The 14710-nt window shown below is 45.9% G+C and overlaps 1 protein-coding gene across 1 annotated transcript in view; it reads left to right on the forward strand.

Annotated features, from left to right (window-relative positions):
- Positions 1 to 14710, forward strand: part of SORL1 (sortilin related receptor 1) — a 161985-nt gene that overhangs the window by 78327 nt on the left and 68948 nt on the right. Inside the window, 8 exon segments of the mRNA XM_056544046.1 lie at positions 1617 to 1683; positions 1685 to 1864; positions 1943 to 2003; positions 2006 to 2080; positions 3059 to 3232; positions 9180 to 9293; positions 12500 to 12622; positions 14318 to 14437. Of these exon segments, the coding sequence (XP_056400021.1) occupies positions 1617 to 1683; positions 1685 to 1864; positions 1943 to 2003; positions 2006 to 2080; positions 3059 to 3232; positions 9180 to 9293; positions 12500 to 12622; positions 14318 to 14437 (914 nt within the window).

Here is a 14710-nt window from a genome sequence, read left to right on the forward strand (position 1 = left end):
TGTAAATGATGTCTATTAAAAAAATATATTAATCCTTCCAGTACTTATCAGCTGCTGTATGCTCCACAGGATGTTCTTTTCCTTTTGAATTCCCTTTCTGCCTGACCACAGTGCTCTCTGCTGACACCCCTGTCCATTTAAGGAACTGCCCAGAGCAGTATAGGTTTTCTATGGGGATTTGCTCCTACTCTGGACAGTTCCTAAAATAGACAGAGGTGTCAGCAGAGAGCACTGTGCTCAGGCATAAAGGAAATGTAAACAGAAAAGAACTTCCTGTGGATCATAACAGCAGCTGATAAGTACTGGAAGAATTAAGATTTTTTTTTTATAGAAGTCATTTACAAATTTGTTTATCTTTCTGGAAACAATTGATTTAAAAAAAAAAAAAAAAAAAAAAAAGGTTTTCCAGTGGAGTACCCCTTTAAAAGGAGTAGTGCAGTGAAACCTAACTTATTCCCTATCCAAAGCATAGGGGATAAGTTATAGATCCCAGGGGGTTCGACTGCTGGGACCCCCCTGTGATCTCTTGAATGGGGCTTGGCAGTCTGCCTGAAGCGGCCGTCCCCACCCCCGAAGCCGCAGCCGTCACACCCCCTCCATGTATCTCTATGGGGGCGTGTTGGCCGCCGTTCCGTGCAAGGGTCAACAAGCCCCATTCCAGAAGACTGCCGGGGCCCCATTCAGGATATTGCCGGGGGTCCCAGTGGTCTGACCCCTGCGATCTATAACTTATCACCGATCCTTTGTTTCACTACAGAAACTCCTTTAAAAACGACACGTAACGAACAGGAAAAAGATTATAAGGAAACTGCACATGTATAATGAGGGGTGGAGACTTAACATGGAGGAGGGGCCTGAGAGTGGATATGGTGCGGCCCAGGAGCGGAGCCCAACCCATATGCAGCAGTTGCCGGCTGGGGTGTGGCCAGGAACAGAGATAGCGCTGATCACAGCCGGTTAGCCCCCTGGATGCCACAGTTAAAGGGGTACTCCGGTGATAAACAATATTTTTTAAATCAACTGGTGCCAGAAAGTTAAACAGATTTGTAAATTACTTCTATTAAAAAATCTTAATCCTTCCAGTACTGTATGGTCCACTGGAAATTCTTTTCTTTTTAAATTTCTTTCCAGTCTGACCACAGTGCTCTCTGCTGACACCTCTGTCCATGTCAGGAACTGTCCAGAGCAGGAGAAAATCCCCATAGCAAACCTCTCCTGCTCTGGACACTTCCTGACATGGACAGAGGTGTCAGCAGAGAGCACTGTGGTCAAACAAGAAATACATTTAAAAAGAAAAGAACTTCCTCTGGAGCATACAGCAGCTGATAAGTACTGGAAGGATTGCAAATTTTAAATAGAAGTAATTTACAAATCTGTACAGTATAACTTTCTGGCACCAGTTGATTTAAAATAAAAAAAATTAAAATTTTAATAGAGATCATGGCATGCTGGTGGTTATATTGTAGGAGAAGAGGTCTCCTTCATCAGCAGATGTCCTCCGCAACATGTAATCCCCATAGAGAGTACCGTACTATAGTATACGATTCGGAGTACCCCTTTAATAACGGATTATTACAGTCTGTGTTCCCATATGACTTTCATGTTTCCATTCTCAGGCTCATGTTCTGGACAGACTGGGGAGACGAGAGGCATGGAATCTACAGGAGTGAGATGGACGGCTCAGGGGGTGACGCACTTGGTCTCTGATGGCATTAAATGGCCCAATGGCATATCTGTGGATGAGAACTGGATCTACTGGACCGAGGCCCACATGGATCGCATAGAGAGGATCGACTTCAACGGGAAGCAGAGGCAGGTGGTCCTGGACAATCTGCCCCATCCCTATGCCATAGCCGTGTTCAAGGTGAGAGGTCAGGGTCTTCATATTACCGTGTAACAGTGGAGGCACGACCACTTATGACCCCTGTATTCCCTCTCACAGAGCCAAATTTACTGGGACGACTGGTCCCAACTCAGCATCTTCAGGGCCTCGAAGTACAACGGAGCCAGTCAGAAGTCCTGATTGGCCGATTGTCTGGAGTGATGGACATGAAGATTTTTTATAAGGGAAAATGGAAAGGTAACATAAGAAAAGACTTATCCTGTACTGATCCTGAGTTATATCCTGTATTATACTCCAGAGCTGTACTCAGTATTCTGCTGGTGAGGTCACTGTGTACATACATTACATTACTTATCCTGTACTGATCCTGAGTTATATCCTGTATTATACTCCAGAGCTGTACTCACTATTCTGCTGGTGGGGTCACTGTGTACATACATTACATTACTTATCCTGTACTGATCCTGAGTTATATCCTGTATTATACTCCAGAGCTGTACTCAGTATTCTGCTGGTGAGGTCACTGTGTACATACATTACATTACTTATCCTGTACTGATCCTGAGTTATATCCTGTATTATACTCCAGAGCTGTACTCACTATTCTGCTGGTGAGGTCACTATGTACATACATTACATTACTTATCCTGTACTGATCCTGAGTTATATCCTGTATTATACTCCAGAGCTGTACTCACTATTCTGCTGGGGAGGTCACTGTGTACATACATTACATTACTTATCCTGTACTGATCCTGAGTTATATCCTGTATTATACTCCAGAGCTGTACTCACTATTCTGCTGGTGAGGTCACTGTGTACATACATTACATTACTTATCCTGTACTGATCCTGAGTTATATCCTGTATAATACTCCAGAGCTGTACTCACTATTCTGCTGGTGAGGTCACTATGTACATACATTACATTACTTATACTGTACTGATCCTGAGTTATATCCTGTATTATACTCCAGAGCTGTACTCACTATTCTGCTGGTGAGGTCACTGTGTACATACATTACATTACTTATCCTGTACTGATCCTGAGTTATATCCTGTATTATACTCCAGAGCTGTGTTCTCTATTTTGCAAGCTTTAAAGCTGAACTCTCCTAGTAATCCCTGCTTGTTCAGTATCTGCAAAATCATTGGTGAACATAGTACAATAACAGCAGAGTTCTCTTCTCACCCACACTGATGTATCACACACAGGAGTCAATGCCTGTACATCCAACTCCTGCCGTCTCCTATGTCTACCCAAGGCCAACAACAGCAGAGTTTGCCGGTGTCCAGAGGGGGTAAAGGAGGAGACTTTATCTTCAGGGGAGACTCAGTGCGATTGTCCACTTGGGTATCAGCTGCAGAACAAGACTTGTGTCAAGCAAGGTAAGTGCTGGGGGTTATACTGAGAGAAAATGGTGCTACACTGTTAGTAATGTGAAAATAAAATTATATATATACCGTATTTTTCGCCGTATAAGACGCACTTTTTCTTCCCCAAAACTGGGGGGAAAAAGTCATGGGTCTTATACGGCGAATACACCCCTATCGCGGCGGTCCCTGCAGCCATCAACGGCCGGGACCCGCGGCTAATATAGGACATCACCGATCGCGGTGATGCCCTGTATTAACCCTTCAGACGCGGCGATCAAAGCTGACCGCCGCGTCTGAAGGGAAAGTGACACTAACCCGGCTGTTCAGTCGGGCTGTTCGGGACCGCCGCGATTTCACCGCGGTGGTCCCAAACAGCCCGACTGAATAGCCAGGTTGGTGCTTACAGGACACCAGGAGGGACCTTACCTGCCTCCTCGGTGTCTTCTCCGTTCAGGGATCCCCTGTATGGCCGGCGCTCTCCTTCCTCGTCATCACGTCATCCAGGGCAGCGGTGACGGGTCCGGAGCGGCGGGGACACGCGAGTATTACCTCCTATGCAGTGGTCTTCAATCTGCGGACCTCCAGATGTTGCAAAACTACAACTCCCAGCATGCCCGGACAGCCAACGGCTGTCCGGGCATGCTGGGAGTTGTAGTTTTGCAACATCTGGAGGTCCGCAGGTTGAAGACCACTACTGGGTTCAAAATCTTTATTTTTTCAGATTTTGCACCTATAAATTGGGTGCGTCTTATACGCCGGTGCGTCCTATAGGACGAAAAATACGGTATATATATATAACAGAGTAGTCCAATGAAAAAGGTATAACAAGATACTGCAACATTTCTCGGTCGCTCTTCATTGGGGGACACCTAAACTTTTGCCACTAGGAGGCACTGACACTAGGAAAAAAAGTTGGCTCCTCCCTGACAGCATATACCCTCCTACTGGAAGTGAGGTAAGTAGATTTTTATGCTTACTGTAAAATCTCTTTCTTGGAGGTTCCATTGGGGGACACAGAGACTGTGGGTATATGCTGCTGCCTCTAGGAGGCGCTGACACTAGGCAACAAAAGAAAGTCGGCCCCTCCCAGCAGGATATACCCCGCCTACAGACTCTGAGCTATCAGTTTAGTCCCAAAGCAGTAACTGTCCGAGGAAACCACAGACAAAAACTAACCGAACCAACCCTCGGACAGGTAGCCGAACCAAGGACACCAGAACAAATGGGTGGGTGCTCTGTCCCCCAATGGATCCTCCGAGAAAGAAATTTGGGGGACACAGGGACCGTTGGATGTACCAATGCAGTCCCCGGAGTGGGAAAAAACTCAAGTGGAAGTCTGGGCCACAGCCGCCTGCAACACCTTGTGACCCAAACCAGCATCAGCGGATGCAAAGGTATACACCTGGTAAAATTTAGTAAATGTTTGCAAGGATGACCAGGTGGCCGCCATACAGATTTGCAAGGCCAAAGCCCTATTGCAGAGAGCGTATGAGGCCTCGATGGAATGAGCTGAGACCCGGAAAGGAGGTGTCTTCCGGTACCGGTGTCAGCGGTAAACTTCCGAGATGGCAGAACGGATCCACCGCAAAATGGTCGCCTTCAAAGCAGGAAGTCCCTTATGACAACCCTCAGTAAGCCCAAAAAGTCACACTGGCAAAGGGAAGAAGTGACCAAAAGGTAAATCGGAACAGCCCGTACCACATCAAAACCGTGAAGCAAACGTTCCCTGGGATGGGACGGAGCTGGACGGAAGGACGATATCCTCATTTAGATAAAAGGCAGAGACCACCTTATGCAGAAAGGACGGGACCAGACGTAAAACAACCTTGTCCTGGTGTTAAACCAGGTAGGGAGGACGGCAGGAGAGAGCCGCCAGTTCCGAAAGTCTCCTAATGGAAGTGACCGCAATGAGGAAGGCCACCTTCCAGGAAAGGATGCGAAGAGGAACAACACAGAGAGGTTCGAAGGGAGTACCCTGCAAGGCACTGAGAACCAGATTCAGATCCCAAGGAGGAGTAGGGGATCTGTAAGGCGGGGCCGCATGAGAAATACCCTGCAGAAAAGTCCGGATGTGAGGATCGAATGCCAGGGGGCGCTGAAAGGGAATGGAGAGAGCCGACACCTGATCCTTAAGGGAAATGAGAGCAAAGCGTTGTTCCAGCCCAGACTGTAAAAAGGAAAGAAGTCGTGGGAGGGAGATCACAAATGGAGAGAAGGAGTGAGATTCACACCATTGAAAGTAGGACCGCCAAGTATATGACTTCCAGGAGGGATGGGCCTTGAAGGAAGGAGCCTTCTTATCCTGTGAAGGCGCCGGTCTGGACGCTCGACCCAAGCTAAAAGATGGGACAGAAAAGAGGTCGACTTCCTGCGGGAATCGGTACGGTGAAGCTTATTCTGCGGTAATAAGGAGCTCTTACCTCCAGTACCCTCGAGATAATTTCATCCAGGCGTTTCCCGAAAAGTCGGGTCCCAGCGAAAGCAAGCTCAGTCAGAGATTTCTTGGAAGCGGCACCGGTGTCCCAGGCCTTGAGCCACATAGAGCGACTAAGCAATACTAGGTTACCTGTGTCAAAAGCTGTATAACGGGCAGACTGCATAGAAGCAGAGCATCGGAGAGTTAAAGTGCAAGATCCGCCAAATCTTCCAAAGGGGCCCCGTACAAAATGCCCCTGGCGGAGTTGGGATGCCCAGACAGAAAGGGATTTTGACACCCAAGCAGAAGTGAAGGCAGGAAGCAAAGAGGAACCCGCCATTTCAAAGGCGAATTTGGCCAGATTTTCAATCCTCTTGTCAGCCGGGTCCTTAAAGGATCCCGCATCCGCCAAAGGTAGAGTAGTAGCTTTCGACAGACGGGAAACCGGAGTAACCCACTTACTGTGTGGGATTCTGTCTACAGTACCCGGTGTGGCCATGGTCCCTATGCCAGATAGCCAGACTGTATCTGCATGGTTTTCTACTCTGCCAGGTCACCTTCCCCATTCTTGCCGCTCCCGCGGTTACAGTCCGGGGACTAATTTTCCAGATGAAGTTCCAAAGAGAGTCTTGGTGGTTTCATTGGATCTTTTATACTTGCCGGTCACACTGTGTCTGCAAGTTTTCTGCTCCACATACATCCTTCATCCCTTGCGTCCTGGTGTGTGGCACCATTTGGGGTGTGGACGTTTCCTGCAGGTTCCATGGACTTTCACAGAAAGAGCAGCACTCTCTGTTCCCCTTTCTAGGGGTGCAACGATGGTCTGCTAGGGGTATGGTTGTGATACCATGCTGCTGGACTTTTGAATGTCTGCGGTTTCTTTCGTGTCTGCAGTCTTGGTACCCCTCTACTATCCTGCGGTAACCACGTCTGTGTGGCTAGGCCACTCTGCACATGTAGAGTCCACCTTCCCTTTTTTCTGTGGGGTGTGCCTTGGGCCTTCCTGTGATCTTGTTTCCACAGGTTTAGGCAGTCGATCTCCTCTGCTCTTGCATGGGGCATGATGGGGGCAACAGTCGATTCAGCCCCCCCCCCCCCCCATGCCTCCAGGTATCTGTGCTGAGTTCCTGTGCAGGCTGTTCAGACGCCGGCTCTGTTGCCGTAGGAAATTACCAGAATGGCTCCTTTGATACCCTTCTGGTCCACGGTTCCGCTTTGGGTGTGTGTGTGCTTCTTCCTCCCATTTGTAGTCAGAACTCAAATTAGCTCCTCCATTCCTTGATATGATGTGGCAGGGTTCCTGGGGACTACGTCCACCCAGTCCTTTGCCCCTTACCTTCGGGCGGCATTTCACTGCTCCTGTAGTGCCTGGCGCATTTTGATGATTCCCCTTCCACAGGGGGTACTGGGATCAGGGAGCTTGGCATGGTCTGGGCCTGGGTTTCATAATGACCACCTCTTGTTTTCCCCTCCTCTGTATAGGTGGAGTGCCTGGCTGGGCTCTTGTTTTTTGCTGAGAGCAATCAGCTGAGCTGCGCACTTTTGCAGCCTGGCTCTCTTCCTATTTCTTGGTTATCTACTGCTGCTCATCCAGACTTGGCACTCTCCTTTGTTGGAGGAGTTTATGCACTCATGTATGGCTCAGCGACAGCTGGTCTAGTACTGTCGTTTGGTTCCTGACATTGCTCTCCTCCTTCCTCGCTGCAATCTCCCTGGAGGGGTTTGTTCCTCCTTTCGAATGTTGGGTTTACTTACTCTACAGGTGTACATCTTCCAGGTGACCCGGGTACCTCCAGTTTTGGACGCTCCGGTGTTCTGGGATTCCCCTTTTCAGGGCATTCTGCTCTCTTTTTGGCCTTATTCCTTCCATCTCCTCCTTCATGGGTCAATTTACTCTCGGGCGGTGGGCTTTTCGGTCATCCGGATTACTCTACTCGAGCTTATTTCGCCTCCCAGGTGCTCGCGGCGGGCCCCTGGGATGGAGGTTTTTGGTCTGCAGCTGTTTTGTTCAACGATTTTCTGCACCAGGCCTCTCAGCAGCCAGTCCCCATCCTTCTTTCTTTTTTCCAGTGTTTTTCTGGTCTCCACCTTCCATAGTTGCATTCTGCTCAGGCGTACACTGCTCTTCCTGGTGTTTTTTTTTCTGCCAGGGGTTCTCTTGTTTGTACCCTTTTCAATTTTTGTTTCCAGCCTGGCTAGCCCTCTGTTTAGTTCTGTGTTCCTTGGAGTTGTTTCCTAGCTCCTTCTGGGATGGTTCTGGCCCATCTGGCTTCCTAGTCAACTTTTACTTGTCTCTCTTTCTGGACTGTAGCTTTGGAGTTTCCTTGGCGTCCTAGTCCTTCTCCATCGACGGGGGTTCTTCCGTGAGCTCAATTTGTGGGCTTTGGTTGTCTCTGCCTTACGGTCGAGTGGGTTCGGTCCCTGGACTGATTCCCCTTTTGCTGTTGGTTGTTTTTTCCTTTCCTAGGGGACTGCTTTGGTATGTCCCATCAGTATAGGTGAATATAGATGAAGACTGACCGAGAAAAGGAGATTTTTTTTTGTGCTCACAGTAAAATCTCTTTCTCGTAGCCTTCATTGGGGGACACAGCACCCACCGATTTCTTCTTTTTTGTCTCGATAATCTTTTCCGGTTATTGGGTTTTTATCCAGGAGTCTTTTTTAGGGTCCTTCGGACATATTTCTTTGTTGGCTTCTCCTACTGCTCGGGGACCAAAGAAGCCGACTTTTTTTCCTAATGTCAGCGCCTTCTAGTGGCAAGAGCAAATACTCATCAGTATAGGTGTCCCCCAATGTAGGCTACGAGAAAGAGATTTTACGGTGAGTACAAAAAAAATCTCCTTTTTCTGATTTTGCATCTGCATCACTGGACTAATACGGCTACTCAAATTTATATATATATATATATATATATATATATTAAATATATGTATATATTTACTTAATAATAATAATTAAAAAAAAATAATAATAATATATATATATATTTTTTTTTTTGTATTAAAAAAGTGTATAGCAGCACTACTTATTCCAAAACAGCAGCGGGTGCTAGCATCACAAACACGATCATGGTTTCCTTCATATAGATAAACAATGGCGCAGCACTCCCAAGGAAGTCTATAAAAAGGTGCAATTTTTTTACCCCATGAGAAGAAGCTACTTGTCATGTGCTAAATAAACTGCACCTTTTTTTATTCACTACCTTGGGAGTGCTGCGCCATTGTTTATCCATATATATGGAGATTTATCAAAACCTGTCCAGAGGAAAAGTTGCTGAGTTGCCCAAAGCAACCAATCAGATCTATTCTTCAGGCCTCTAAAAAATTAAGAAGTGATCTGATTGGTTGCTATGGGCAACTCAGCAACTTTTCCTCTGGACGGGTTTTGATAAATCTCCCACATTATTTATACCCCATATATATTCATCCTACTTTACAGCAATCACAATTAATGTATCATTGTCTGTCCATGGTGCTGTATCGCTGCAGAGCAGTGGTTAAGTTTGTGTATTTTTTTTTATTATTTTTTTTTTGGGCTCTGCAGAGCATTCCTGCCTACCCAGTCAGTATCGCTGCTCCAACGGGAACTGCATCAACAGCATCTGGCAGTGCGACAACGACAATGACTGCGGGGACATGAGCGATGAGAGAGACTGCCGTGAGTCCGCGCAGCTTCACTACATTTACTCAGTATCGATGGTGCTACAGTATAGACCAGTTAGTCTCCAGCTGTTGCAAAACTACAACTCCCAGCATGCCTGGACAGCCGGAGGCTAAGCAGGGTCAACCGACTGAAAAAATGCGGCCCAATGCATTTTAAAAAAAAAGCGCATTTATCCTGAACGGCTTCACTAGGTGACTTTGTACGGCCCTAAAAAGCAATGGCGTCCGCTGCTTCAGTTTACAGTATACGTCGACATTCCGTTTTCAGCGGTGTGAACCAACTCTGAGGGTGCTGTTAGACTGCCCAATTTCTTAGGCGCTCGATTACAAAGCCTATTAGGGTATGTTCACAAGAGCTTAACCTCTTAAGGACCCATGACGTACGTGTACGTCATGAGCCCGCTTCCGATCTATAACGCGTGGCTCCGCGTAATAGGGGGTTGGGCCCGGCCTCTAACAACGGCTGAGACCCGTGGCTAATAGCGCGCGGAAATGATCGCGGTGCCGCGCGCTATTAACCCTTTAGACGCGGCGTTCAAAGTTGAACGCCGTGTCTAAAGTGAAAGTGAAACCATGCCTGTTAGCTCAGGGAGCTGTTCGGGATCGCCGTGGCGAAATCGCGGCACCCTGAACAGCTTACATGACACCCGGAGGATCCCTACCTGCCTCCTCGCTGTCCGATCGCCGAATGACTGCTCAGTGCCTGAAATCTCACGTCCACCGACGCGTTTCGGGCTGTCAAATCCTGTTTGACGGCCCGAAACGCGTCGGTGGACGTGAGATTTTAACTCACCATGCACGTTTGATTTTGTTTTTGCACTTTTTTACCTTTTTCTAATTTTATGGAAAGCAAATAAAGGAATTTTTTCACTTCCAAGTGGAGCCGGAGCTTCCCCCTCTTCCTCCCCCCTCCCCCTTCCCTACCTTCTCCTTGGATCTGGACTATGATTTTTTAAAAGTAATGAGGAAAAAACGAAAATGCAAAAACGGAAAAACCCGGGGTCCTTAAGGGGTTAAACCAACAGCGGGAAACTCTCAGAAGATCCTACCGTGTGAACATACCATTACACGGCTGGAGTGTGAGGGAGGTTTTTCGGCCCTTTCCTGCAATCGGCCTATTACACAAGATGACGAACAAGCAAGCCCGATTACACTGGGCGGAATGGATCTTTATGATTGATAATCACCCGGTGTAATAGGACCCTTACAGTCATCCTCTCCCCCATGGGCTGACCATAGAGAGGAATAGGTTGAATTAATCTGTCCTATAGTTAGCCTGAAAGTGGCTGATAACAGGAAGTAATAGAGTGTGCTCACCTGTCCTGCAGTCAGCATCTCCTCTACATGTTGTGCTTAAAGGGGTACTCAAAATTTTTTTATTTTTTTTTTAACCCCTTAAGGACGCAGGACGTAAATGTACGTCCTGGTGAGGTGGTACTTAACGCACCAGGACGTACATTTACGTCCTAAGCATAACCGCGGGCATCGGAGCGATGCCCGTGTCATGCGCGGCTGATCCCGGCTGCTGATCGCAGCCAGGGACCCGCCGGCAATGGCCGACGCCCGCGATCTCGCGGGCGTCCGCCATTAACCCCTCAGGTGCCGGGATCAATACAGATCCCGGCATCTGCGGCAGTTCGCGATTTAAATGAACGATCGGATCGCCCGCAGCGCTGCTGCGGGGATCCGATCATTCATAACACCGCACGGAGGTCCCCTCTCCTTCCTCCGTGCGGCTCCCGGCGTCTCCTGCTCTGGTCTGTGATCGAGCAGACCAGAGCAGGAGATGACCGATAATACTGATCTGTTCTATGTCCTATACATAGAACAGATCAGTATTAGCAATCATGGTATTGCTATGAATAGTCCCCTATGGGGACTATTCAAGTGTAAAAAAAAATGTCAAAAAATGTAAAAGTAAAAGTAAAAAAAAAATGTGAAAAATCCCCTCCCCCAATAAAAAAGTAAAACGTCCGTTTTTTCCTATTTTACCCCCAAAAAGCGTAAAAAACATTTTTATAGACATATTTGGTATCGCCGTGTGCGTAAATGTCCGAACTATTAAAATAAAATGTTAATGATCCCGTACGGTGAACGGCGTGAACGAAAAAAAAATAAAAAAAGTCCAAAATTCCTACTTTTTTTTATACATTTTATAAAAAAAAATTATAAAAAATGTATTAAAAGTTTTTTATATGCAAATGTGGTATCAAAAAAAAGTACAGATCATGACGCAAAAAATGAGCCCCCATACCGCCACTTATACGGAAAAATAAAAAAGTTAGAGGTCATCAAAATAAAGGGATTATAAACGTACTAATTTGGTTAAAAAGTTTGTGAATTTTTTTAAGCGCAACAATAATATAAAAGTATATAATAATGGGTATCATTTTAATCGTATTGACCCTCAGAATAAAGAACACACGTCACTTTTACCATAAATTGTACGGCGTGAAAACAAAACCTTCCAAAATTAGCAAAATTGCGTTTTTCGTTTTAATTTCCCCACAAAAATAGTGTTTTTTGGTTGCGCCATACATTTTATGATATAATGAGTGATGTTATTACAAAGGACAACTGGTCGCTCAAAAAACAAGCCCTCATACTAGTCTGTGGATGAAAATATAAAAGAGTTATGATTTTTAGAAGGCGAGGAGGAAAAAATGAAAACATAAAAATGTAATTGTCTGAGTCCTTAAGGCCAAAATGGGCTGAGTCCTTAAGGGGTTAAACACCTGGTGACATATTTAAAAATCTTAATCCTTCCAGTATTTATCAGCTGCTGTATGCTCCAGAGGAAATTGTGTAGTTCTTTCCAGTCTGACCACAGTGCTCTCTGCTGACACCTCTGTCTGTGTGAGGAGCTTTTCAGAGCAGAATAGGTTTGCTTTGGGTATTTGCTCCTGCTCTGGACTTTTCCAGACATGGACAGAGGTGTCAGCAGAGAGCACTGTGGTCAGACTGTAAAGAACTGCACAAATTCCTCTGGAGCATACAGCAGCTGATAATTACTGGAAGGGTTAAGGTTTTTAAAAATAGAAGTAATTTACAAATCTGTTAAACTTTCTGGCACCAGTTGATTTTTACAAAAATAGTTTTCCACCGGAGAACCCCTTTAACTTTACAGCAGAGGGGATGCCTCCTGTTCTCTTGTTCGGCGCTGATCGGCGCTTAATAATCCTTTGCGTTCTTTCTCCTCAGCGACCACAGAGTGCGACCCGGACACTCTGTTCAGGTGTCAGGAGTCTGGAACCTGCATCCCCCTGTCATACAAGTGTGATCAAGAAGACGACTGCGGAGACAACAGTGATGAGAGCCATTGTGGTGACTATCCATTCATATCCATAAAGCATTAGTCTTGTCCAGTGGTCTCCGAACTGTGGCCCTCCAGCTGTTGCAAAACTACAACTCCCAGCATGCTGGGAGTTGTAGTTTTGCAACAGCTGGAGAGGGCCAGTTTGGAGACCACTGATCTGGCCATATGTGAACAAGTCTAATGTGAATCAGTATATAGTGAGAGTTATACTGGGTATTTTTTAATTTGTATTAACCCACAGTATAAGGATAACATGTCAGTATTACCGTAATGTGTACTGTGTAAAATCAAGACCTCTAAAATTAGCAAAATTGGGGTTCTCTTCAATTAATTTCCCCGCGCAAATAATATTTTTGTTGGTTGCACTGTACATTTAAAGGGGTATTCCAGGAAAAAACTTTTTTATATATATATCAACTGGCTCCAGAAAGTTAAACAGATTTGTAAATTACTTCTATTAAAAAATCTTAATCCTTTCAGTACTTATGAGCCTCTGAAGTTAAGGTTGTTCTTTTCTGTCTAAGACCTCTCTGATGACACGTGTCTCGGGAAACGCTCAGTTTAGAAGAGGTTTGCTATGGTTCCCGAGACAGGTGTCATCAGAGAGGACTTAGACAGAATAGAACAACCTTCACTTCAGAAGCTCATAAGTACTGAAAGGATTAAGATTTTTTAATTGAAGTCATTTACAAATCTGTTTAACTTTCTGGAGCCAGTTGATATATAAAAAAAAGTTTTTTCCTGGATAACCCCTTTAATGGTAAAATGAAAGGTGCTGTGCAACTGGTCATGCAAAAAACAAGCCCTGGGCCTGTGGATAGTAAAATAAGAATTATGTCTCCTAAAAGAGGAGGATGGAAAAACAGAAACGCAAAAATGAAAATGTGCTGTGTCCTTAAAAAGTACCTGTCATGTTCTTGTTAAATGTTATAATCCTCCCAGGTCACTGCCCCCATCATGATAAACCACCCCCAGCCTTTATTTTTATTATTTGTTAGTTTTCTACCTTGATATCGCTCTGTATTTTCTGCTCAGTCTCAGCCAGATTCACAGACTGGGAAGGGGGCGTTCCCCAGCAGGCTTGACATCATCTGAAGCCATACAGGGGAGAACTTCCTCCCTCACTCTGCTACACACAGCCCAGAGCAGTTCAGTGTGAGATGAGCTATGATTGGCTAAGGCTGCACACACCGCAATCAGCATTTCCTGCTTTTGGACTTCTGCCAGGTCACCAGGAGTCCAAAGTCTGTGCAAGAGATTGGGGGGGGGGAATGTGCTCTGGACAAGTAGGGAGACACCTAGTGGCAGCTTTTTTAAACACAAATAAAACATAGAAAATTTCATTTTTTAAAACAAGCTACATTAGAAAGATTTTTTATTTACCATATGGAGTGCAATAGCAAAAATGAGTTTTAATGACAGTGCCCATTTAAGGGGTTATATAGGCGGCAATAACAACCGGCTGGACGCTAGACTGATAACATTTTACCTGCAGTGATACATTGTAACAATTTATCAGGGGCAGAGCGGACTGTCTGCAGCAGATATGTGGCCTGCGTGTGGTACGCCTTCTGATTACAATGTGTATTCCCAGAGATGAGGTCCCTGGATACTGATAGACAGGGTTAGATACCATCAGATTTGTCTCTTTCTGGGAATGACGGCTCCGTCTCTGTGTTGTCTGATAATGTCCTTCTTCTCAGAGGCGCATCAGTGTAAAGACGACGAGTTCAACTGCAGCTCGGGGATGTGTATCCGACAGTCGTGGGTCTGTGATGGGGACAATGACTGCAGGGACTGGTCTGATGAAGCCAACTGTACAGGTAGGTCCCAGATCAATCTGTCCAATATTCTCTGCAGATTTACTTCATTATATCTCCTTATGGGGGGGCTAGAGCTGAGTTTTCCTGGTTCAGAGCTCCAAACATTATAAAATTCTGCGGCCGTGGATTAAAAATAAATAAATAAAAAAATGTAATTGAATTAAAGTATTGGAAAACGTATCCCCTATTCTAAGGATAGGGGATAACTTTCAGATTGCGGGGGGGGGGGGGGGGGGCAGCGGTAGGTACGGGGTGCTATGGCAGAGCTGGAGA

This window comes from Hyla sarda, chromosome 10 (assembly GCF_029499605.1).
Source record: "Hyla sarda isolate aHylSar1 chromosome 10, aHylSar1.hap1, whole genome shotgun sequence".
NCBI lineage: Eukaryota > Metazoa > Chordata > Amphibia > Anura > Hylidae > Hyla > Hyla sarda.